Below are 27312 nucleotides of genomic sequence, written 5' to 3' on the forward strand. Positions count from 1 at the left end.
GCCAGCCCGGAGGCGCTCCCCATGGCATGGTGGTGGCGGCCCTGGCGGCGGCGGCCGTGGCTGCGCCGGCCGTGGTGGTGGCCGGCCCGGAGGCGCTCCCAATGGCGTGGTGGTGGCCGAACCTGGCGGCGGCAGCCGTGGCTCTGCCGGCCGTGGCGCTCGGGATTTTGAGAGATAAGGGAGAGAGGGGGGAGAAGAGAGATAAGGGAGAGAGAGAGCACTTACATGTGGGACCCAGCTGTAAGTTAACGGTCAAACAAACAGTCCACAAATGGTCTGTTTAGTAGCGGGCCCGACCTGTCATAAACAGAATTAATTCTAAGTCAGATGGTCATTTGGGATTTCTGGAACAGCAGAACAATTTTGTGGTAGCTTTTTGAAAAGATTAAAAAATGATAGTTTTTTGGAACGATGACCCGTAATGTGGTAGTTTTTTGCTATTCACTCTGAATGAGCGCATGCCTAGTCATCAAAATTTTCTTCTATGCTCAAATCTTATCCTAATTGAATGAGCGCATGCCTAGTCATCAAAATCCTTATCATGACTATACGATTAGCTCATGCATTTCATACCTCCCCCACAGCTTCAATCCCAAAAATCTGAAAGTAATTTTGCTATCTTAAATCAAGTACGTTTCTTTAAATTTGAGAAAATGACAAAACTGTGATATATGTGTTTGGTGATGATTAAACTACTGGAATTATATGAATATTTATATATGGCAGTTACATGTTATCTACAAACTCCAGTAAAAATTTCATGCATTTCAGAATTTATCACTTACCTACAGTTCAACCCAAAGTCGGGGCAGATTTTATTTTGAATTTGAACAGTAGCATCTGTGAAATTTTCCAAGATATTTTTGTAAAATTCTGAGCACGGAAACATTTAGATCATGCTAATCTTGAGAAGCTTATGAAGGAACAGAGGAGGAAGAGATGTTCCAGTAAATCTCATTTGCGTTTATTTTCAATCAGCCCCTGCCTTTGACACTGGCCAGTGGGTGAGTCCAGCAGCGCCATCTAGTAGGGACAACAGACACGCGGCCGCAAACCAGCTGCCCCTTCCCTCCTCACTTCACATCCTCTTCTCTTGGATCCCCTCTCTCGTCTAGCTCGCCGGGGGCACCGCCGCTCGCCGTTGCAACACCGGTCACAGGAACCGGTGGGATTCGCCAGCCCTTAGTCCGGATCGACGTCCATGCCTCCAGCTCCGACATGCACGCCAGCTGGATGGCGCCGTGAATCGCCTCATTTTCTGGTGTGTTCTTGCTCCTAGGTAGTTCCCCACTTCCCCTAGCTCCATTTTTGTTCCTGCTGTCCCTTTAATGTTCATTCCGTGCCCCGGCGTGCAGGAACCACTTGGACCGACGCCGCCTTCCTCGGTTCGGTCGGCCGCCGTGGTCGTCATCCTCACCGAATAGCTACAAGGACTGTGACGGGCTCCGCTATGTCCACATCTGCTCTGGACCACGGATTCGAAGCCGCAGATCCCTAGTACTTCTTCCTGACGCTGACCGCCATTACCGCTGTCCAGAGCTCGTTACTATGCTCTGTCCGACCTCGCCACTAACAGCAGGGTGAGAAATCGCCGCCGCTGTTGGTGTTGTTTGCTACTTGCCGCTGTCGCTAAATGCTGCTGGCCACTTGTTGCTGGTCGTTGATGCTCAATGATGTTAGCCGTGACCTGCCTGTAGATGAGAGAAAGAGAGATTGATTTGCTAGTGCAAGTATCTAATGACCAGATGCCAGCTGGTTTGATCTTTTTAGCAAACGCTATTGGGAAGGTAAAATGTTCTCTAATTATCTTTCCTATACCCTATCAAGCCAATGACGTGGTACAAAGGAATTAGTGAGAAAGTTTTGTGTGTTACCTTATCATATAGATGCAAGTAGTTTGGGCAAAGCAACTTCCGCCTATCATCTATGACAAAGAAAATGCATAGGAATAATAAAAAGAATTACTATGGCTTTTATGCTATCACATTTGCTTGATCGAAACTATCATCTTGGGGTTAGCCTAGAACTCCTCCTCACAAACTGCTGCTACCAAGCCATGTTCTTTACAGTCTACAATGCTACGACTAATAATTTACTCAGGCTACATAACTCGGGCTGCAATTTCTAAGTATTCTTTTCATACTCATTTGTGTCTATGTCATAATTGATGATTATGATGAAATTTCTTCTACATGTGTCCTGATATGTTTCTCAGATATTGTAGTTTTGAGTGTGGGCCTCCGTTCCAAATTACTTGTCGCAAAATGGGGAGAACTTGATGAGGTAAAAAAAACCCTAGCCACCGCTCCCTAGCCACTGCTCCCGCCGCTAGCCACCCGGCTCCAGCGGCCACCGCCCCGCGTCGGCGGCCACTCCGGCCCCGCCGCCCACCTCCAGCCATGTGCTCCCCCTCCCCTCCGGCCAAGGGCCGCTCGCGCTCCGACCGCTGGCTCGACTCGAGCCCCTCCTCTGCCGGGACTGCCGAATCAAGACCGACGTCCTACCTCGAGGCTCTCCGCAGCTCCCCTGCCTCCCCAACGGCGGCCGGCTCGCAGCCCTCGCCGCCGCCCGCGCGTCCTCCCCTGCACTCTGAGATCTGTCAGGTCACGGAGGCGGACGGCCCCGACGGCTGGCACCTTGCGCGTTGCCGCAGGCGCCCCCGCTCCCTCCGACCGCGGCGCCCTCGCCGGGGTCCTGCCGATGCGCCCCGTCGACCGCCGTCGTGGCTCCGGGAGGGGGAGTGCCCCAAGTGCTTCAGCACCAGCCACCCGCGCTCCGAGTGCCGCCGGGACATCCGTTGCGGGCGCTGCCGCTGCTACGGGCACAAGGTCCGCGAGTGCACCATGCCGCGCGCCGCCGCACCATCCTCCCCCTCGTCCCATGGCGCCTCGCCCCCTCCGCTCCGTCGCCGTGTTTCCCCTTCGGGGTCCGGCACCCCCCTCGCCCCCGAGTACTCCGCTCCATCCAGCTCACGCCCTGCTGCCGCGAGTCCTGGTGATCGTCCCGCGTCCTCCGGGTCGATTGTCGCAGGGTCGCCGGGCTCTGAGGGGCCTACACCCGCGTCCTCCGGGTCGCCGCCCGCCCCTGCTTCGCCGGCGACCTCCACTTCTGCCGCGTCCACCCCACTATCTGGCCACCCGGTGCGTCGCCCCGCTGGCGCCACCTGCTACCTCCCTCGGTCCGCGGAGCTTGTTGCGGCAGAGCGGGATCTCGAGCGCGCGCTGATCGCCACGGTCGCTGGGTGCCACTCTGGTGTATCCAGGGAGGCTGTCTTCGACGCGCTGCGCGCATGCTATGGCCTCGCTGCGCACGAGTTCTCCGTCCACACCCACGCCTCTGACGATTTCCTCATCAAGTTCTCCTCCGCCGCCTCGCGCGCGCGTGTTGCCGCCGGCGGCCTCCGCACCGGCAACTTCCGCCTGATCTTCACTCCCTGGAGCCTCTCCCGTGATGCTGTTCCGGTGAAGGCGCGTTTCCTCGTCTCTGTTGAGATCAAGGGAATCCCCGACCATGCTTGGCATTGGGCTTCTGTCGAGTTCCTCCTCTCGCCATTCTGTCAGGTGGAGAATCTGGCACCGGAGACTAGGAACGCGTCTGACATGTCCGTCTTCCGCCTGACCGCCTGGACCACCAACCCGGATGGCATCCCGCGCACCTCGGAGCTCCTCGTGCCGGAGCACGACGCCGTCGAGGAGGATGCCGATCCTGCGACCGCGGAGCGCCTCTCGCTTGGTCTGATGCTTTTTCCCGTCGAGATCCATGTTCGGAGCTGCGTGGACTACCGCCGCCCCTCTCCGCTGCCCTCACCCTCGCCCGCCGACGGGGCCGGAGACTGCGACGCTCCCCCTGACTCACCCCCTGTTCCCGGTCCCTGGCCGCGCATTCATGAGTTTCCTGAGCGTCTCCCCGGCGCGTCTTCCCGCCGGACCTCAGGTAGCGCTCCTCGCCGGCGCCGGCGCAGGCATGCTCCCCCTCCTTGTCACGACTGGCAAGGCATTCTGGGGCCGTACCCCGTGGCCACTGCAGCCGTGCCCCGGGTTCGAGCTACGCTCCGCCTCGGCGCCCCTTCGTCGCTGCCGGCCTCTCCGGCATGTGCTCCGGCGACATCTCGCGCACCCGCACCGGATCCCTCTGCCGCGCGGGACCCAGCTATGCCCAGCCCTGGTCAGCCTGCGCTTCTGGAAAGCGCCGCCGCCCAGGCTTTCGACGACGCTGCTGACGACAATACGACCGCTTTGACGGTCTTTTTCCAGCCGCAGTCGCCGACAGCCTGCCCAGGCCCACGATCCCATGACGCCAGCGATGATTCCCTCGCCAACGGCCCTGTTGTCGAGCGCGTTCTCCCGCTCCAGGACAACGGGCACGCATCCCCCCCGACCGGCGCCTGTCGCACCCCCCTGCCACGAGCGGCAGCATGCATGTTGACCCCCTGATGCCTGGGCCTGGGCCCGCCGCGCCCGCGCGCCCGATTCTCGCGCCTTTCGAGGAGGATCACATGCATGCCCGCTCCGATCCCGCAGCGGTGGAAGGCCCCATGCATGCCTGCACCGATCCCGCTGGTGTTTCGTTGGTAGACCCTGGCGGATCCGAGGCCCACGACCGCTTCACGCGCCACGCCTGGCACCTTCCTATTGGCGGAGGCCGTTCCGCCCATGCAGCTGCACCATGCAGGCTCCGCACCGCCTGGCCTCCACACTTTCGTCTGCGTGATGCAAACGCAGATCGACCGTGTTCTCCCTGCACCTGCGCCACGTCGACGTCGCAATGAGATGCCACCCAACTTCACTCCAAGGAGAAGCGGGCGAATTGCCAAGGCCGACCGTGGCTTGGACTCCGAGATGAAGGCCAAGCGCGTGCTTTTCCGGTGACTGGGCCTGCTCAAAGACGATGCCCCGATGGACGAAGCCACTCTCTCCAAGTATGCGGCTCTGTTCGACCGCCCGCTGGCTGATGACATCATCCAGGCCTTTGCCGACTTCTACGGTTGGCGCATTCCTACTGCGGAAAGCAGCTCCTCCCCGCAGCGCGCCGGAAGCCCCCGCCTCGTGGAGATCTGATCGGCCTTTTTTGTGCACCTGTGCCCAGCGCCCCCCCACCCCTTCCCATGGATGGAAACCTTAAGATCATTTTTTGGAATGTCCGAGGCCTAAACTCTCGTGCTAAACGTTCTGCAGTCCGTAGCGTTATTTCCTCCGCTGCCCCTTGCGTCGTTTGCCTCCAGGAAACGAAGCTTGCTCACATGTCGGACTCTCTGGTGCTGGAAACACTGGGCGCCCCCTTCCTAGACTTCTACTTCCTCCCCGCGGATGGCACTCGCGGAGGCATCCTGCTCGCTTGGCGCTGCGACATGATCTCACTCTCTAGGCCGACCATTGGCGACCATCACGTCTCTGCCCTCGTCTCACCACTTGTCGGGGATCAGCACTGGTGGCTCACGGGTGTCTACGGCCCGCAGAGAGATGAGGAGAAAATAGCCTTCCTTGGCGAGTTGCATGAGTTTCGCGACACTTGTGCCGGCCCTTGGCTCATTGAAGGAGATTTCAACATGATCACCTCCGCCGCAGATAAGAACAACAGCAGGCTCAACCACCGAACTATGAGTCGTTTTCGACGCTTTATCGCCGACCACGAGCTTCGTCCAATGAGCAGGATAACCCAACCCTCATCCACAATGATCGTGTGCTCAGCAGCTCAACCTGGGATGTTGCACAACCCCAATGCCTTCTGTGCTGTCTCTCCTCGGTGGCGTCTGATCACTCCCCTCTCTTCCTGGACTGCACGGCACACAACAACCAGGCCAAGCGCTTCCACTTTGAGCGGTTTTGGCCGAAGCTCAACGGCTACCTGGACGTGGTTGTTGATGCCTGGAACTCCACCCCGCTGCACCCCGACCCCTTCCGGCGCCTCTACGCTCGCCTCAAGAGCACCGCTCGGCGCTTGCGGAGCTGGGGCTCAAAATCCTTGGGAGGCATTTCTCTGCAGCTCACGGTCGCCCGCGAGCTTGTTGCTCGCCTCGACGAGGCACAGGACCGGCGCCCGCTCACGGCGCCGGAGGCATGGCTACGGCGTCGCCTGAAATGTGCCTACCTGGGCCTCGCCTCCCTCGACCGGACGATCTCCCGCCAGCACTCTAGATACTCATGGCTGCGAAATGGTGAAACCAACTCAGCCTTCCTCCGTATCCAGGCCTCTCGACGCCTCCACAAGAAGAGGATCCTTGAGCTCCAACACGATGGGCAGATCCTCCTCGACAACGAGGCCATGGCTGCTGCAGCATTCTCCCACTTCACACATCTGCTTCGTTCCACGGACGAGCGTGACTTCACCCTCAACCTGGATGTGCTTGGGATACCCACCTCGGACCTCTCCGGCCTTGATGTGCCATTCACCGAGGACGAAATCTGGAACGCAATCAAGCTGCTCCCCCATGGAAAGGCACCTGGCCCCGACGGTTTCACTGCCTAATTCTTATGCTCGGCCTGGTTCGTGATCAAAAAGGACATTTGCGAGGCATTTGACAAGCTCTATGCTCTCAACGGCCTTGGCTTTGGAAAGCTCAATGAGGCGCTCATCACCTTGTTACCCAAGAAGCCCGACACGTCCTCGCTCGCTGACTACCGGCCGATCAGCCTCATCCACCTCCTGGCGAAGCTTTTCGCCAAAGTGCTCTCCCTTCGCCTCGCTCCCAAGCTGCCCGAGCTTGTCTCTGTCAATCAGAGCGCTTTCATCACCGGAAGATGTATCCATGACAATTTTCTCCTGGTCCAACAGACCGCCAGGCACCTCCACAACCGCAAGCTCCTGCGTGTCCTACTCAAGCTCGATATTGCCCGTGCCTTCGATTCGGTTTCCTGGCCATTCCTCCTCCAAGTATTGCGCCATCGCGGATTCGGCCCACGTTGGCGGGAATGGATCTCCATCTTGCTCTACAGTGCGAGCACCCGCGTCCTCATCAATGGATCGCCCGGGCCACCAATCAGCCATGCCAAGGGGTTGCGAAAAGGTGACCCGGTGTCACCAATCCTATTCACCATTGTGATCGACGTGCTCAACTCCGTCATCCTTCGTGCGGTGCAAGCTGGAATTCTACACCGGCTCACTCCTAACCACATGGCCTCAAGTGTATCCCTCTACGCCGACGACGTGGTGGTTTTCTGTCACCCAGACCGGCACGACCTCGCCGTGCTCCGGGAGCTGCTGTCCGTGTTTGGAGATGCCTCCGGCCTACGCACCAACTTCGACAAGTGCTCTGTAACCCGCATCCAATGCTCTCCTGCTGATGAGGTGGCTATAGGACTTGAGCTGCACTGCCTGGTCAAGCACTTCCCCATCACCTACCTGGGACTGCCGCTATCGGTCCGACGGATCCACTCCTCGCATCTCATGCCGTTGGTGGACAAGATGCGCAAGAAGCTGTCCACCTAGAGGGCGTCCTTGCACTCCCGTGGGGAGCGGCTCGCCCTGGTCCAGCATGTGCTTTGCGCCATGCCAAGACACCTGCTCGCGGCTATCACCCTCAACGCCCATGTGCTCAAATTGGTCAACCGCCTCAACCGTGAGTTCCTATGGCACGGCAGGAAGGATTCCGCCTTTGGTCACTGCGCGGTTAACTGGCGTCGCGTCTACACGCCGCTGCACCTCGATGGACTGGGCGTCCGCGACCTTTGACGCACCGGGCTCTCCCTCCGCACCCGCTGGCTCTGGCTCCAGGCCACGGACCGGACGCGCCCCTGGAGCCATCTACCCCTCCCTGTTGACCCTGAAGCGCTGGCCATCTTCCGTGCTTCCACCCAATGGGAACTTGGAGATGGGCGAACTTGCAAAATCTGGACCGATCATTGGATCCACGGCCAGTCCATCACCGAGATCGCACCGGCTATCTATGCTATCGTGCCCAAGCGGCGCCGCCAATGCCGACTCATGGCCGACGGACTCCAAGACCGGGCGTGGGTCCAGGACATCACTGGCGCCTGGGGCCCCCTGGCGACTGTCCAGTACATCGAGCTTTGGAGGCGTCTACTCCCGATTTCAACCTCAGTGCAGCCCGACATTCTTCGGTGGCGATGGACAGCGAATGGAACTTACTCTGCTAAAACCTGCTACGACGCTCTCTTCCTCGGCTCTACCTCATCCCCTCATGCCGAGCTCACCTGGAAGACATGGGCCCCCCCTGAGCGTCAAGTTCTTCATATGGTTGGCCCTGCAAGACCGATGCTGGACGAACAAGTGGCTGGCGTGACACGGGCTGCCTCATAATAGCACCTGCGCACTCTGCGATCAGGCCACTGGATCTATGCAGCACCTTTTGATTGGCTGCTCCTTCTCTCGCATGGTGTGGCATGAAGTGTTCTCCACGCTGCGGCTCACCAGCAGCATTCCCCTCGGCCACGAGCCCTTCTTCGACTGGTGGAAGGCATCCACGTCATCCGCCCCGCCTTCTCTTCGTAAGGGCACGGCCTCCCTAGTGATCATCATCGCCTGGACCCTCTGGAAGCACAGAAATGCCTGCACCTTCAACGGCATCCGCCCGTCAGTGACCGAGGCCTCTCGAGCTGCTCTGGCCGAGGCAGCAATGTGGGCCACGGCTGGCGCTAAAGGACTACGCTCCTTTATTTTCGAACCACCTTGATCGAACCCTTTCTCTGTAACTCCGTGTAGCCCCGACCACGAGTGTGTTGCTTGGTCATGCGCTTGTAAACTCCCCTACTTATCAATGAAATGATACGCTTTATGCGTATTCGAGAAAAAAAAAGTTTTGAGTGTGGGAGCGACATTGTTTTTGTTTCAGTAACTTTCTGGCATAAATGCTGTCGTGTACTACTCTACGTCCATGTTCCACAGTACAGGCCTTGCATCTAATGTTGCAGCGAGTGCTCTTGTTCGGTGATGCCGATGTTTTTGGTTAGTAAAGTGTTTGAAAAGCGTATTTTGGCAGTAATTTCCAATGCCTTTTCTGAGATGTATATATACTTCTCATAGGCACCATGATTGCATCTCCACTAATGGTCAAGCAAGAGGAAGAGCCTTCTCATAACAAGATTATCTGGAATGGTACTGCCTTTTCTACAGTAAACTGTGCGCTTTGTGTTTCTTGATGTGGCATGACTTAAGAATTAATGTTTTTTTTCTGTTTTGAAGGCACGTCGATGTTACTCTTGTCATTGTCCTTCACCTAGAAGGCTTTAGCACCTTATTATGGCACTCTTGCTGTTGTTGGCACTGTCCTGTAAGTGGTTTACATTCACCTAATATGGTGTTCTCCTGGTTTTTCATTATCACTAATTTTAGCTCATAACTAACTTGAAATCTTGATAGTAATTTTATGAGTCGGTGTGAGCACACAACACCCACAAACCAATTTCGGTAATCTCCGTAAGCCACCTAAGTGCGGTGTGAGCACCCCACTTTAATATCTGACCCGCCTAAAATATATAACCAATGTTTACTCCATCACACAATCCTTGTGCTCCAGCTTCTAATCTTCAAATCATACATCAAATGTAGATCATCTACGACTTGGGTGTTCCTTTAGTAGTTCTAATCATCTAGATGCCAATACCTACAGGAAGTTAAGCCAGGGATTAGAAATCTGAGTTCAGTCGCAGCCCATAGGGCCTGGGGGACGGGGAAAGTTTTCGACTGTACCTGATGTGTTGGCGCTATTTAAAGGCTCACACAATCATCATTCTGTTTAAATGGGTTCCCTGGTTCTTATCAAGGGCAGGTCCTAGAGCGATAATCACCTGTGGCATGGTCATTCCTCCAGAAACAATTATTTCTGTAGAGAGATAATAGTAGAAACTTAAGATTAGAAATTCAGGTGATATAGTAAGAGTGCTATTAAAAAGACCATCAAACTTAGCAACCGCAAAAAGGAGGCATTACCAAAATAAGCTTATGCTAGATTGAGATGTTACAAAAAAACAGCGAACAAGAGGATAAGATGATATCTGAGTGATTTCTGGTAGAGAACCTAACGACAACAACATATAGTATTCGCAAGTGTTCATAGGATTTAGCAGTTAAAGGAACCGCTCTAAAAGACATCAAATTACCAGACAAATGTGTAAAGGCCCCATAACCTTGAAGTATCTCTAGCTGGCCTTTTCAGGGCTTGCACAACAAATTTATGTACGAGAGACTGATTTAACCCACCTTATATATAGACTATAGGTTAATCCTGATAAGCTAACTATTAAGATAAGCCCAGCCAGGCTATATTAGACTTAATTCTTTGGGTGAACCTTTACACTCTTGAGATTTAAGTGTTTAGTTGTCACAAATTACAACTAAAGGATAACACTTCCCTGAAAGTGAACTATTTCAAGAATGAGGTAACACTGAAAAAGACCACACACAAGTATGGTATGAATCTTTATGTAGCTAATAATGAAAATTATAAATCAAAATTCTTGAAAGAATATAAATTAGTAAATTATCCAGAATGAAGCATTCAAATGTTGTTGATGCCATGAATCCATCTGTAGAAAGTGTTGTGCCTAAACAAGTACTTGAAGAATCATGCTCAATGTTATAAACCCAAATGCGTATTCACCAGCACGAGGATGGCTAATTATTGCCACTTCTTTAAATGCTGGTGTATTTTGATATGTCAAATGAATAAAACACATTATAGGAAAAAAATTGGTTGGATAGAAGAATATTCCATCATTTTATTCTCTCTAGTTAAGCAGTCCTGCATGATACATTATGTGTCATAATGAATCGGTCCCGACTGTAAATTATTCTGTTATGAGCAGAATATGGCTTAAAAATTAGACAAGTGCAAAAAGCTACAAACAGCAGTACATCACACATGCAACCTTTTTTGTATAAGCAACAAAAATGGTTATATCATATATCTCCAGTGGCGAAATATTATGCAACGGTTAACACAAAATTAGCATGGTAAAGTATATACATTTACGGAGAACAGACCAATACCTGAGATGCATTAGGAATCATTAATCAAGCTATTGGCATGGAAAATAAAACCATAGATGTATTAATCTTCTGACTGAAGGTGGAATCAGCCAAGCTTCCCACCTTGACATAAGAGGTGAGTTTCACTATCAAAATATATCAATGCACAACCATAAATCAATGCACTAAAAGCTCATAACATCAGATTTTTGTTCAAGCAATCACAATTCGATCATATGAACCATGCACTTGTAATCATCATTCAGGAGGTAGAATATCAAATCGAAAGAAAAACGGAAGAAGGATTCCAGGAATTGCGATGCCTCAGAAGGAAGGCAGTAGTATGACGAAGAGGACCTCACCTTAATGTCGAAGGCAGCAAGGCATCAAAACCAGAATGTAGAACAGAGGATTGAAGAAAACTTGGTTAGACCATTTGACTGCGCCCTCTCAGATCTGAGTCCTGTAAACCATCTCGCTATCCGCACCCACTGCGTCCCTCTTAGATCCGAGTCCTGTAAAAACACTAAACTCCAACTAAGAGGGAGAACATGAGCTAAGTGCAAACACAACAAAAATAGAAGAAAATAATGTTTGAGAAGATTGGAAAAGATAGATAATGTTTTCTCTCGGATGCCAACCACAGGGGTAAGCATGTATTATGTAGACATATCAACATGGCATCAATTCAGATCACCCGTCTGCTTGTATGATTTTCATGGAGAAAGATTTTAAACCAAAAATCATCAACAAAGAACAAATCAAGTCAAAAAATTCTCAACTCATTGAGAGGCCAAAACAGAGACCGGATAGCAAAAAAAATATAGCTGAAAAAACAAAAACGAATAACAAAATCATAAGTTGTTGCGACAGATCCCTCAGAGTGATAACATAGATCTCATCAATGTATGAATCAGGCCACTGCTTTTAAACATCACAAATATTCAGCGGGATCCGCCAACGACAATCTCGAATCCATAGGAAAGAAAAATCAAACAGAAACCATATGCAGCACCCTCAGCTCAGGTCCGCAGTTATTTGACGTTGAGAATTTCACAAAAAGTGGACGAGCTGTCAGACAATGGTTTATAGGCAAATGCATCTCCATTAGACCACAACGATGTTTGCTGCTCATATTTTCATCCAGGACACCAAAAGAGACACACAACCAAATAATAGTAGAACAAAAGTGAAGTAAGAGGATCAAGGAACAAATAGAATACCAAATCGGTACACCAAGAACAACAAAAGATCAAATCGGTAGCCCTCGGGGATTATGAGAAAAAAATGGCATGGAGAACACCAAAACCTATAATCTGGAGTTCTAGACATGAGGATACATGCAAATTCGCATTAGGTGCATGTTGCACGGTCAACTCGATTACTTGTAGAGTCAAATCTTAGCATTTAGCATTGTTTTGCAAATTAGCATTATCATACTAACTTTCATAGCCTGCCTTGAAATTCTTACTAATATAGACACTTTAAAATTCTTCAAAGCAATTATTGTCTCAGTCTGGTTATAAAGCCTGATATTGACCTTGTCTACACCGCACCAGCCCTCGTCGCTTCCATAGCACGAGCACTTAGCCTGAAGAAAACATCAAGAATGAAAGTACAGTGAGTGAAAAAACAAAGCACAACGACAACACTAATAATTTTAGCATGAAAAGAAGCATCAACCAGATGAACTGCAGCTCCCATGCAAAGCAAGGTTTCTTTAGGATTTTCCCTGAGAGCATAAGAGGTTGGCCGCCATGGCTTCCTGCTCCAAGCCCGTGCAGACCCATATCCTCCATGGTTTGTTGTTCCAAAACTAAGCAGCCCCTTCTTCATGAGAGAAGAAAGGAGAAACGACGAACACACACACATACACAGAGACGGGACAAGAGAAAGGACATAGACGTGCTACCCTAACGAAGTTGGAGGAGGCGAGGATCATACTACACACCGGTTGCCTTCCCAGTTAGTGCCAATCTTGCTATGGGGCACCGGCCTACTGCAGGGGCCTCCGGCCGCCAGCCAATACCCATGATCGGCCACCACGGACGGCGCGCACCTGAAGACGACCAAGGGTCGTCGGTCGCAGTGTCGCTCCTGTCTTGACGGTAGCTGCCACCTGTCTAGGGCACCGCACAGCATGCCACGCTCGCCTGCACTGGCCGTCAACCCGCATCGCTGGAGCCGATGCCAGCACTGGGTCTCTTCTTCTTCCAGATCCTAGCCGGCAACTGAGATGGGTAGAGCTCCTCCCCACGTGTTCGTCATGGGATGGGCTCTCCTCCTCCCGCAGCTTCCTCTCTCGGTGGCATAGTGGGCTGGAGTATATGAGGATGCGGTGGTGGTGCAGCTAGCCGGTGGCACGCGGTGCGGGAGGCCGTGGGAAGGAGGGAGGAGGCACCTCCAGCTGGGGAGGAAGGCGGGTGGGGAGAAAGGAGGGGGCGCCGCCCGGTGGAGGGGAGGTGGTGTTGAGGGAGTGGAAGGAATCGATGAGGGTGTGATCTGTTTTGACCGCTCGATCTAGGGCTTTTTTACCGGGAGCGTCATTTGTCACGAACCCAGTCGACGAGCCCTCCGCTGCAGTGTGGACCAATGATTATATGGGTCCACTGGCAGCCACCCAGCGAAGCAGCGCGAGGTGTAACAAAATCTAGCAGTGAATAGTAAAAATCAATGGTGAAAAACGAGCGAACGAGCTGATCGAGTGGCCAGTGATCACGCGCGCGCGAAGGCCTCCAGAACGGCGGGTACTCTAGGAGGCTTTATATGTTAGATTTGGGCATCTTGTGAGTGCCACAACTTTGTCCTTGTTGATGCTATGATGATGATCTTGATATGCACATGTTCTGCTATTCATTCTCTATATGTTTGTGTGCTTTGCATTCATGTTAGCGTGCATCTTGAAATATTAATCTCTGTTGCAAAAGTACATGTATGATGTTAACCTGCTGAGACTGTTATAACTTGTTGTTTTGTCATTTTTGCTGCATTTTGTGTGGGCATCCTATAAGCATGATGTCTACATGTTTTAGGAGCATAATTATTCCGTCTTTGCAGTGGTGCAATCCATGTATTTTTATACGCCTTGTAGCGATTGCATCAATCTTGTGAAGTGGGCTACTTGTTGTTAATGTTGTGTCAATGCTGAAGCTGTTATATTATGTTACCATGTTTGCTTGGTGCTACCAATTAATCCGTGTATATTTTGGAGATGCTTAGTTGACATGTTTTGATGTCTATATTATGCTCTATCATGACAGGCCTTTTGATGCCCAATATATCTCCCGTAGCATATGTTTTTATTGCCATGAACATGCCTATATAATGTTCCAGATTTCTGTTAACATCATGATGCCTTGTTGTGAGCCTGTTATTGAGTGATCCATGCCTCTAATGGAGATGCTCCAGTTACATGTTTTGAAGTATGCTATGAGTACTTTGTTGACCTGCCATGTTTGCTAATTTTGGATGTCATATACCTCTGTTCCATGCTTGCAAACATGCTATCATAAAATTGCTGTTTTACACTTACTGAAACTGTTTGAACATTCAATCTTGTCAAGTTGGTTCCTACTAATCCATGAGCCATATGTATATGATGCCATGATGTTATTTGGTCTTTGTTATGTGTACTTTGATTCGATGCCCTTGGTTGCTATGTTTATTTGCTGTAGCTTGTCTCTTTCTTGCTCTCAAGTTGCCATCATATTATCTCTGCTCATGCATATGCTGCTGTGTTATAAATTTGCATTTTTCTTTGATCATCTTGGATTAATCTTGACGCCTATGAACTTGAACATTAATGATATTTGAAGTATGTTATTTGTACATGAAGTGAGTGTCAAGATTGTGCTCATATGATTCTTGTAGCATGTTGTTTTGATGTTTGCAAAGTACCTACTTGCTGTTTTGGACAGATTGTTGTTATATCTTGTTTGGAGTGTATGTGTTGCACCGTTGCTCCGTTTTGAGCATGCTCTATATGAAACTTGCTTAGAATTGCATGTAGTTACATATTATGATGTTGAATCCTTATTTTGAGAGTGTTTGCTTGATGTTTGAATGCATTTTGCATCAATGCCATGTTTAACTTGTTTCTCGATAGTTCCTGTTTCATTGCGATCGTTAGGATTCGCTCGTATACGCTTGTTTCGGCTTCATCCGTTCATCTTCTTCATGGACTCTTTTTTATTCCTTGCGGGAGTTCAGGCAAGATGACCGTCACCCTGGATCTCACTACTATCATTGCTATGCTAGTTGCTTCATTTTATCGCTATCCTGCGCTACCTATCACTTGTTCTTCAAGCCTCCCATATTGCCATGTCAGCCTCTAACCTTTTCACCCTTCCTAGCAAACCGTTGCTTGGCTATTTTACCGCTTTGCTCAACCCCTCTTATAGCATTGTTAGTTGCAGGTGAAGTTGAAGATTGCTCCATGTTGGATCAGGATGATGTTGGGATATCACAATATCTCTTATTTAATTAATGCATCTATATACTTGGTAAAGGGTGAAAGGCTCGGCCTTATGCTTGGTGTTTTGTTCCACTCTTGCCGCCTTAGTTTTCATCATACCGGTGTTATGTTTCTTGATTTTGCGTTCCTTACGCGGCTGGGTGTATGGGAACCCCTTGACAGTTTGCTTTGAATAAAACTCCTCCAGCAAGGCCCAACTTTGGTTTTACATTTGCATAACAACCTGTTACCTTTCCCTTGGGAGTAATTAATCCGAGGGTCATCTTTATTTTAAACCCCCCCCCCCCCCGGGCTAGTGCTTCTCTAAGTGTTGGTCCGAATGGAGCAGCCTGCGGGGACACCTCGGGGAAACTTGAGGGTTGGTTTTACTCGTAGCTTGACTCATCCAGTGTGTCCTGAGAACGAGATATGTGCAGCTCCTATCGGGATTTGTCGGCACATTCGGGCGGTCTAGCTGGTTGATGTCTACTACACAACCTTCTTCTTGTAGACGTTGTTGGGCCTGCAAGTGCACAGGTTTGTAGGACAGTAGCAAATTTCCCTCAAGTGGATGACCTAAGGTTTATCAATCTGTAGGAGGCGTAGGATGAAGATGGTCTCTCTCAAACAACCCTGCAACCAAATAACAAAAAGTCTCTTGTGTCCCCAACACACCCAATACAATGGTAAATTGTATAGGTGCACTAGTACGGCGAAGAGATGGTGATACAAGTGCAATATGTATGGTAGATAAAGGTATTTGTAATCTGAAAATATAAAAACAGCAAGGTAACAAGTGGTAAAAGTGAGCGTAAACGGTATTGCAATGATAGGAAACAAGGCCTAGGGTTCATACTTTCACTAGTGCAAGTTCTCTCAACAATAATAACATAGATAGAACATATGACAAGCCCTCAACATGCAACAAAGAGTCACTCCAAAGCCACTAATAGCGGAGAAAAAACGTAGAGATTATGGTCGGGTACGAAACCACCACAAAGCAATTCTTTCGGATCGATCTATAAAAGAGTTCATACTAGAATAACACCTTAAGACACAAATCAACCAAAACCCTAATGTCACCTAGATACTCCATTGTCACCTGAAGTATCTGTGGGCATGATTATACGATATGCATCACACAATCTCAGATTCATCCAACCATCATAAAAGTACTTCAAAGAGTGCCCCAAAGTTTCTACCGGAGAGTCAAGAACGTGTGCCAACCCCTATGCATAGGTTCCCAAGTATCACGAAACGCGCAAGTTGATCACCAAAATATACATCAAGTGGATCAATAGAATAACCCATTGTCACCACGGTTATCCCACGCAAGACATACAGCAAGTGTTCATAAAAGACTCAATCCGATAAGATAACTTCAAAGGAGAAACTCAATTCATCACAAGAGAGTAGAGGGGGAGAAACGTCATAAGATCCAACTACAATAACAAAGCTCGGGATACATCAAGATCGTGCCATAGAGGAACACGAGAGAGAACATGAGAGAGAGAGATCTAACACATAGCTACTCGTACATACCCTCAGCCCCGAGGGTGAACTACTCCCTCCTCGTCATGGATAGCGCTGGGATAATGAAGATGGCCTCCGGTGATGGGATCCCCCACCGGCAGGGTGCCGGAACGGGCTCCCGAGAGGTTTTTGGTGGCTACAGAGGCTTGCGACGGCGGAACTCCCGATCTATCTTCTGTTCTGGAAGTTTTAGGGTATATTGGTATATATAGGAGGAAGAAATACGTCAGGGGAGCCACGAGGGCCCCACGAGGGTGGAGGGCGCGCCCAGGGGGGTAGGCGCGCCCCCCTACCTCGTGCATTCCTCGTTTCTTTCTTGACGTGGACTCCAAGTCTCCCGGGTTGCTTTCCTTCCAAAAATAACTTCTCCAATTGATTTCGTTCCGTTTTGACTCCGTCTGATATTCCTTTTCCTCGAAACACTGAAATAGGCATAAAACAGCAAATCTGGGTTGGGCCTCCGGTTAATAGGTTAGTCCCAAAAATAATATAAAAGTGGATAATAAAGCCCAATATTGCCTAAAAAGGTAGATAAAGTAGCATGGAGCAATCAAAAATTATAGATACGTTGAAGACGTATCAAGCATCCCCAAGCTTAATTCCTGCTCGTCCTCGAGTAGGTAAATGATAAAAAAGAATTTTTGATGCGGAGTGATACTTGGCATAATTTCAATGTAAATCTTCTTAATTGTGATATGAATATTCAGATCCGAAAGATTCAAGACAAAAGTTCATATTGACACAAAAATAATAATACTTCAAGCATACTAATCAAGGCAATCATGTCTTCTCAAAATAGCATGGCAAAAGAAAGTTCATCCCTTCAAAATCATATAGTTAGGCTATGCTTCATTTTCGTCACACAAAGATGTTCCCAACTTATATACCCCCGATGACAAGCCAAGCAATTGTTTCATACTTAAATAATCTCAAACTTTTTCAACCTTCACGCAATACATGAGCACGACCCATGGATATAGCACTATGGATGGAATAGAATATGATGATGGGGATTGTGTGGAGAAGACAAAAAAGGAGAAAGTCTCACATTGACGAGGCTAATCAACGGGCTATGGAGATGCCCATCAATTGATGTCAACATGAGGAGTAGGGATTGCCATGCAACGGATGCACTAGAGCTATGAATGCTCAACAAAAGAAAACTAGTGGGTGTGCATCCAACTTGCTTGCTCACGAAGACCTAGGACATTTCACGAAGCCCATCGTAGGAATATACAAGCCAAGTTCTATAATGAAAAATTCCCACTAGTATAAAAAGACAACTTATGAGACTCACTACATGAAGAACAAGGTGCTACTTTGAAGCACAATATATGAGACTCACTACATGAAGAACAAGGTGCTACTTTGAAGCACAATATATGAGACTCACTAGATGAAGAACAAGGTGCTACTTTGAAGCACAAGTGTGGAAAAGAGATAGTAGCATTGCCCTTTTTATTTTTATTTTTATTTTTTGGGCCTTTTTTTTTTCTTTTTTGGCCTTTTCCTTTTTTTGGCCTTTCTTTTTTTATTTGGGAAATGCTCTAATAATGATGATCATCACACTTTCATTACAACATATGAATTACAACTCGAAACTAGAACAAGATATGACTTTATATGAATGCCTCCGATGGTGTACCGGGATGGTGCAATGAATCAAGAGTGACATGTATGAAAAATAATGCATGATGGCTTTGCCACAAATACGATGTCAACTACATGATCATGCAATGGCAATATGACAAAAGTAATGTATGTCATGAATATTTTGATGGAAGTTGCATGGCAATATATCTCGGAATGGCTATGGAAATGTCGTGATAGGTAGGTATGGTGGCTCTTTTGAGGAAGATATAAGGAGGTTTATGTGTGATAGAGCTTATCATATCACGGGGTTTGGATGCACCGGCGAAGTTTGCACCAACTCTCAAGGTGAGAAAGGGCAATGCACGGTACCGAAGAGGCTAGCAAAGGTGGAAAGGTGAGAATGCGTATAATCCATGGACTCAACATTAGTCAAAAGAACTCATATACTTATTGCAAAAATTTAGAAGCCATAAAAAATCAAGTACTTCGCGCATGCTCCTAGGGGGATATATTGGTAGGAAAAGACCATCGCTCGTCCCCGACCGCCACTCATAAGGATGCACAAGCCAGGTACACTTCATGTTTCAAATTTGTTACACAACTTTAACCATACGTGCATGCTACGGGACTTGCTAACTTCAACACAAACATTTCTCAAATTCATAATTACCCAACTAGCACGACTTTGATATTATCACCTCCATATCTCAAAACAATTATCAAGCATCAAACTTATCTTAGTATTCAACACACTCATAAGAAAGTTTCACATATCTTGAATACCAAGTATATTAGCATTAAGCAAATTACCATGCTCTTAACGACTCTCAAAATAATCTAAGTGAAGCATGAGAGATCAATAGTTTCTTTAAAACAAATCCACCACCGTGCTCTAAAAGATATAAGTGAAGCACTAGAGCAAAAATTATCACGCTCAAAAGATATAAGTGAAGCACTATGAGTACCTAAATAATTATGAAACTATGCGAAGACTCTCTTTCATTTAATAATTTCAGATCTTGATATTCTATTCAAACAGCAAGCAAAGCTAAGGAAAACTACAATGCAAGGATAGCACAACTCATGTGATGAAGCAAAAACTTAGGCTCAACCGATACTAATCGATAGTTGTTGAAGAAGAAAGGTGGGATGCCTACCGGGGCATCCCCAACCTTAGATGCTTGAGACTTCTTGAAATATTATCTTGGGGTGCCTAGGGCATCCCCAAGCTTGAGATTTTGTGTCTCCTTAATTCCTCTCATATCATGGTTTCTCTTTTTATCAAAAGCTTCATTCACAACAAACTCAACAAGAACTCGTGAGATAGGTTAGAATAAACCAATGCAAAACCTTATCATTTTCTACTATGACAAATCACTAACATTATTATTCAACATTGCATACTAAATGCCTCTGCATATTTAATACTCCTATCTTCAAATAGAATCATTAAACAAGAAAACATATGCAAACAACGCAAACATAACAGCAATCTGCCAAAACAGACAGTCTGTAAAGAATGCAAGAGTCATCATACTTCCCTAACTCCAAAAATTATGAACTAAAATTCCCACTGTAATGAATTTATCAGAGCTCAATATGCAAAAAGATTCAACATTATACCACTCTCTGACTTTTCTAGGGAATTTGTGCAACAGCGGTAAAGTTTCTGTTTTCAAACAGCAACATGTATACTAGCAAAATAAGCATGGCAAAGGCTATCCTTGACTTCTTTATTGAAACTAAAGATGCAAAACACTAATATAAATAACAGCAAGAAAATACTAGAAAAATAAAATGAAGCTCCAAGCAAAACACATATCATGTGGTGAATAAAAATATAGCTCCAAGTAAAGTTACCGATGAACGAAGACGAAAGAGGGGATGCCTTCCGGGGCATCCCCAAGCTTAGGCTCTTGGTTGTCCTTGAATATTACCTTGGGGTGCCTTGGGTATCCCCAAGCTTAGGCTCTTGCCACTCCTTATTCCGTAGTCCATCGAATCTTTACCCAAAACTTGAAAACTCCACAACACAAAACTCAACAGAAAACTCGTAAGCTCCGTTAGTATAAGAAAATAAAACCACCACTTAGGTACTGTAATGTGCTCATTCTAAATTCATATTGGTGTAATATCTACTGTACTTAAAACTTAACTATGATTCATACCGTCCGATACTACTCATAGATTCATCAAAATAAGCAAACAACACATGGAAAACAGAATCTGTCAAAAACAGAACAGTCTGTAGTAATCTGTATGAAACATATACTTCTGGAACTCCAAAAATCCTACCAAATTAGGAATACCTGAGCAATTTGTGTACCAATCCAGGGCAAAAATAATCAGATCAGAAGAACGTTTCTGTGAATTAAGAAAACTAATTTACTGGGTGCAAAAGTTTCTGATTTTTAGCAGGATCAACACAACTATCACCGTAAGCTATCCTAAAGGTCTTACTTGGCACTTTATTGGAACAAAATCTATAAAACATGATTGCTACAGTAGCGTAATCATGTGAACACACAAAAAACATTAAGGATAAGTATTGGGTTGTCTCCCAACAAGCGCTTTTCTTTAATGCCTTTCTAGCTAGGCATGATGATGACAATGATGCTCACATAAAAGATAAGAATTGAAACATAACGGGAGCATCATGAAGCATATGACTAGCACTTTTAAGTCTAACTCACTTCCTATGCATAGGGATTTTGTGAGCAAACAACTTATGGGAACAATAATCAACAAGCATAGGAAGGTAAAACAAGCATAGCTTCAAAAATTTAAGCACATAGAGAGGAAACTTGACATTATTGCAATTTCTAGAAGCATATGTTCCTCCCTCATAATAATTTTCAGTAGCATCATGAATGAATTCAACAATATAACCAGCACCTAAATCATTCTTTTCATGATCTACTGGCATAGAAAATTTACTACTCTCCACATAAGCAAACTTCTTCTTTATGGCATACGTATGATCACAATAATCATCATAGATAGGAGGCATGCTTTCATCATACTAAATTTGCTCTCAAAGCTTGGGGGACAAAAAATATCATCTTCATCAAACATAGCTTCCCCAATCTTGTGGCTTTGCATATCATTAGCATCATGGATATTCAAGGAATTTATACTAACAACATTGCAATCATGCTCATCATTCAAAGATTTAGTGCCAAACAATTTAGAGATTTCTTCTTCTAGAACTTGAGCACAATTATCCTTTCCATCGTACTCACGAAAGATATTAAAAAGTTTAAGGGTATGAGACAAACTTAATTCCATTTTTTTTGTAATTTTCTTTTATAAACTAGACTAGTGCTAAAACAAGAAACAAAAAGATTCGATTGCAAGATCTAAAGATATACCTTCAAGCGCTAACCTTCCCGGCAACGGCGCCAGAAAAGAGCTTGATGTCTACTACACAAACTTCTTCTTGTAGACGTTGTTGGGCCTGCAAGTGCATAGGTTTGTAGGATAGTAGCAAATTTCCCTCAAGTGGATGACCTAAGGTTTATCAATCCGTAGGAGGCGTAGGATGAAGATGGTCTCTCTCAAACAACCCTGCAACCAAATAACAAAAAGTCTCTTGTGTCCCCAACACACCCAATACAATGGTAAATTATATAGGTGCACTAGTTCGGTGAAGAGATGGTGATACAAGTGCAATATGGATGGTAGATAAAGATATTTGTAATCTGAAAATATAAAAACAGCAAGGTAACAAGTGGTAAAAGTGAGCGTAAACGGTATTGCAGTGATAGGAAACAAGGCCTAGGGTTCATACTTTCACTAGTGCAAGTTCTCTCAACAATAATAACATAGATAGAACATATGACAAGCCCTCAACATGAAACAAAGAGTCACTCCAAAGCCACTAATAGCGGAGAACAAACGTAGACATTATGGTCGGGTACGAAACCACCACAAAGCTATTCTTTCGGATCGATCTGTAAAAGAGTTCGTACTAGAATAACACCTTAAGACACAAATCAACCAAAACCCTAATGTCACCTAGATACTCCATTGTCACCTCAAGTATCCGTGGGCATGATTATATGATATGCATCACATAATCTCAGATTCAACCAACCATCATAAAAGTACTTCAAAGAGTGCCCCAATGTTTCTACCGGAGAGTCAAGAATGTGTGCCAACCCCTATGCATAGGTTCCCAAGTGTCACGAAACCCGCAAGTTGATCACCTAAACATACATCAAGTGGATCAATAGAATAACCCATTGTCACCACGGTTATCCCATGAAAGACATACATCAAGTGTTCATAAAAGACTCAATCCGATAAGATAACTTCAAAGGGGAAACTCAATTCATCACAAGAGAGTAGAGGGGGAGAAACATCATAAGATCCAACTATAATAACAAAGCTCGGGATACATCAAGATCGTGCCATAGATGAACACGAGAGAGAACACGAGAGAGAGAGAGAGATCAAACACATAGCTACTGGTACATACCCTCAGCCCCGAGGGTGAACTACTCCCTCCTCGTCATGGGTAGCGCCGGGATGATGAAGATGGCCTCCGGTGATGGGATCCCCCTCCTGCAGGGTGCCGGAACGGGCTCCCGTGAGGTTTTTGGTGGCTACATAGGCTTGCGACGGCGGAACTCCCGATCTATCTTCTGTTCTGGAAGTTTTAGGGTATATTGGTATATATAGGGGGAAGAAATACGTCGGGGGAGCCACGAGGGCCCCACGAGGGTGGAGGGCGCGCCCAGGGGGGTGGGCACGCCCCCCTACCTCGTGCCTTCCTCATTTCTTTCTTGACGTGGACTCCAAGTCTCCCGGGTTGCTTTCCTTCCAAAAATAACTTCTCCAGTTGATTTCATTCCGTTTTGACTCCGTCTGATATTCCTTTTCCTCGAAACACTGAAATAGGCATAAAACAGCAAATCTGGGCTGGGCCTCCGGTTAATAGGTTAGTCCCAAAAATAATATAAAAGTGGTTAATAAAGCCCAATATTGCCTAAAACAGTAGATAAAGTAGCGTGGAGCAATCAAAAATTATAGATACGTTGGAGACGTATCACTGGTCTTGTTTTACCATTGTCGAAATGTCTTGTAACCAGGATTCCGAGACTGACCAGGTCTTCCCGCGAGAAGGAATATCCTTCGTTGGTCGTGAGAGCTTATAATATGGGCTAAGTTGGGACAGCCCTGCAGGGTTTAAACTTTCGAAAGACGTGCCCACAGTTATGTGGCAGATGGGAATTTGTTAATGTCCGGTTGTAGAGAACTTGACACTTGACTTAATTAAAATGCATCAACCGCGTGTGTAGCCATGATGGTCTCTTTTCGGCGTAGTCCGGGAAGTGAATACGGTTTGGGTTATGTATGAATGTATGTAGTTTCAGGATCACTTCTTGATCACTTCTAGCTTCTCGACCATTGCGTTTCTTCACTTCTCGCTCTTATTTGCGTATGTTAGACACCATATATGCTTAGTCGCTGCTGCAGCCTCACCACTTATCCTTTCCATACCCATTAAGCTTTGCTAGTCTTGGTACCCATGGTAATGGGATTGCTGAGTCCTCGTGGCTCACAGATTACTACAACCACAGTTGCAGGTACAGGTTATGCGACGATCATGACGCGAGAGAGATGTTTACTTGTTTTGGAGTTCTTCTTCTGCTTCTTCTTCGATCAGGGGATAGGTTCCAGGACGGCAGCCTGGGCTAGCAGGTTGGATGCCGTTTGAGTTTCTATTTGTGTTTCATCCGTAGTCGGATGTTGCTCTTATGTATGATGTTGTTGTATTCATGTGGCATTGTATGCCTCTTGTATGTACCCCCAACTATTATGTAATGGTACCATGTAATGATATCCAAGTTGCAAAAGCGTCTCCAATATGCGCTTGTATCCTTGGTGGGACCTTCGAGTTCCTTTAGGAGAGGGTCGCATATTGGGAGTGACACCTATGACCGTTGGTGTGACCTTCGCCTTCGAGCCTTCCACAGTGCTTGTTGACGGGCAAACCAACAACAGGGTCTCCAGTGCCTACTAGATAACTCTCACAGAAACAGATGCACTCTTTGGTCAGATATCCCTGGGTTGTGCTTCCATCTGGACGGGACATGTTACGAACGAATCCTTTGATGACCCCATTCATCCTCTCGAATGTCATCATGCTATGCCAGAATGTCGGTCATAGTTCGATGATGTCGTCCATGATGTGAACACATAGATGCACCATCACATCAAAGAACACGGGCGGGAAGTACATCTCTAGCCCATTCAGTATGACAACGATCTCTTCATGTAGCCTATGGAGTTGCTTCACACTGGTCGACTTTTGAGAGATAGCATCAAAAAAGTGGCATAGGTCAGTAAGCATCTCACACACTTGTGTGTCCTTAATCCCTCTAAGTGCAACCGGGAGTAACTGCGTCATCATCACATGACTGTCGTGAGACTTCATCCCACTGAACCTTTTTTTCTTAGTGTCCAGATATCTGCTTATCTTCCCACAATATCCGGAACTAACTTTGATTCCGGCAAGGCACTTGAACAATTGATCGACCTCCTTCGAATCTAAGGTGAAGCAAGAGGGGGGGGGCAATATTGTTCTTCCTTCTTGTTTACTTTTTTGCCCCTATCTTCCATATCCGTCTCCGTCTCGGTCTCCTCTAACGACCTTTTACCGGACATTTGGCGATCTTTCCTGATATTCAAAAATTCCAAGTCTTTTCTTACCTTCGGCCCATCCTTGGTCCTCTTCGGCATGTTCATCAATGTTCCAAGAAAAGTCTCAAGGATATTTTTTGTGATATGCATTTGATCAACGCTATGAGGCATGTCGAGTACGGGCCAGTATTCCAAGTCCCAGAAAACAGATCTCGTCTTTCATACCTTCAGCAGGAGCTCTGACGCCTTTTTCTCCGTCTTTCCCGGCGAGGGGCACTCTTCCTAGTTCTTCAATAACTCATATATTTCTGCACCGCTACGCTTACGTGGAGGACCTCGATGCTCAGCCTTACCATTGAATAGATCTCCATGCTTTCTCGATGGGTCATCCTTCTTGAGCCATATTTGATGCCCCATGTACATGATTTTTGAAGACCCGCCATCTTTTGATAGCTGCAGAGAAGTTGTATCATCCATGCACCACGTGCATCTGCAATATCCGTGGCACACCTAGCCGGAGAGATAGCCCTAACTGAGATAGTCCTGTACCATCATGATTGGTGTGACTCTCATGTAGAAATACTCTCCTTTGCTTGCATCCCATGTCTTGACCGGTGTTTTCCATACTCCTCTTTCATTAACCCGAGATACAGATTTATATCATTTCCCGGTTGCCTCAGCCCTTGAATAAGCATAGCCATGTGTATGTATTTTTCCTTCATGCACAACCAGGGGGAGGTTATACATCCATACAAACACGGGCCATGTGCTATGATTGGTGTTCTGGTTGCCAAATGGATTCATGCCATCACTACTAGCGCCAAGCACGATGTTCCTTGGATCATTTGCGGAAAAAATCAAATTCACCATTTAATGCTCTCCACTGGCTAGCGTGTGTGAGGTGTCTCAGCTTCGGCTCATCTCCGTCATCTGGCTTCACCCTCTCCGCGTGCCAGCACATAAGCTTTGCTTCCTTAGGATCTACGAAATACCTCTATAGACGCGGAGTGATCGGAAAGTACCATACAACTTTCTGTGGAGCTTTTATTCTGGCCTTTTTATATCGTGAAGCATTGCACTTTGGACAGATGGTTTTTTCCGCATCCTCATTCCGGTATATGATGCAATCATTGATGCATGTGTGATATCTAATATGTGGAAGATCAATAGGGCACACGATTTTCTTTGCCTCCTCAACACTAGTAGGACAAAGGCTTCCCGCGGGGAGAACCTTCTTTAGATACTTTAGAAGCTCATCCAGGCTTGCATCTATCCATTTTTTTCACCTTCGTCTTTAGAAGTTCTAGTGTGAAACTCAAGCGGGTCACCTCGGGATTGCAACAATCATACAAAGGAGTCATCAAATCTACCTCCAGTTGCACCAGTTTGGCCTCCTCTCTAGGAGCAGCTCTTTCGCTAGTCGTCCTCTTGCGAAGCAGGTCTCGAACATGCGGGTCCCGCATGGCTAAACTTAGTAGCGATGAAGATGGCGGCATGTCCGCTTCTTCTCCACCTTGAACTGCCTCTTCGCCATCGACATTTCTGAGGCCGTCTTCCTCTTCAGGCACATAATCGGTAATCTCTTCATCTGGTGGCCCCATGTCGTTATTTCCTGCCCTGTCGACGTCCTCCTCATCATCATCATCTTCACTTATCCATCGAGTATGGCCATGCATGAAACCATGCATGAGTAGGTGCGCCTTGAATGTACCACCCTCAAAGGGGTCGAGCCTGACTATTCCTTTGCATTTTCGAGACGGACATAAAACACCCTTCAGTCTTTTTTCATACATGTCATCCACAGCGGATTGCCAGTATCTTTCCACCATCCTTCCATTGAGCTTCATGATCACCTGCGCGTGGAGCAAATATTATAACCATGTATATATGCATGCATGGATCAAATTCATACAAGAATTCGGCATGACATTCCCTAAACATAGGACATATTGAGTTTGCCTGAAATTCGCCGAAATGGAATTGAATCAACATTTCAGCATAGAAACTCATGTCACCCACATTATTTCATCAAATACACAATGTAGGAAACTCAAATTATGCCACACACAATTTGGTATATTCTCATATTGCCCATATATATATATAGTTTCGGTCCTATCCACACAAACACTTTTTTTGCTCACCTATGTGTCGAGAGGGAT

General features: G+C 47.0%; 1 protein-coding gene and 1 long non-coding RNA gene across 3 annotated transcripts; one reads left to right on the forward strand and one right to left on the reverse strand.

Moving 5' to 3' along the window:
• Positions 1 to 886: 886 nt before the first annotated feature.
• Positions 887 to 9347, forward strand: LOC123161389 (uncharacterized). Of its 2 annotated transcripts, none has more exons than XM_044579229.1 (4): positions 887 to 1279; positions 1356 to 8901; positions 8980 to 9051; positions 9139 to 9347. In XM_044579229.1, the coding sequence occupies exon 2, from the start codon at positions 2400 to 2402 to the stop codon at positions 4431 to 4433; it is 2034 nt and encodes a 677-aa protein (XP_044435164.1). In that variant the 5' UTR covers positions 887 to 1279; positions 1356 to 2399; the 3' UTR covers positions 4434 to 8901; positions 8980 to 9051; positions 9139 to 9347. The 2 variants fall into 2 exon arrangements, with proteins under 2 accessions (XP_044435164.1, XP_044435165.1); XM_044579230.1 differs by having other exon boundaries at positions 887 to 1261.
• Positions 9336 to 11369, reverse strand: LOC123161390 (uncharacterized). The gene is made up of 4 exons (XR_006480687.1): positions 11286 to 11369; positions 10945 to 11046; positions 9646 to 9778; positions 9336 to 9559 (listed from the first exon to the last, which is right to left on the reverse strand). It is a non-coding gene; the product is annotated as an uncharacterized lncRNA (long non-coding RNA).
• Between the last annotated feature and the right edge of the window lie 15943 nt (positions 11370 to 27312).

Source organism: Triticum aestivum, chromosome 7B, assembly GCF_018294505.1.
Source record: "Triticum aestivum cultivar Chinese Spring chromosome 7B, IWGSC CS RefSeq v2.1, whole genome shotgun sequence".
NCBI classification, from domain to species: domain Eukaryota; kingdom Viridiplantae; phylum Streptophyta; class Magnoliopsida; order Poales; family Poaceae; genus Triticum; species Triticum aestivum.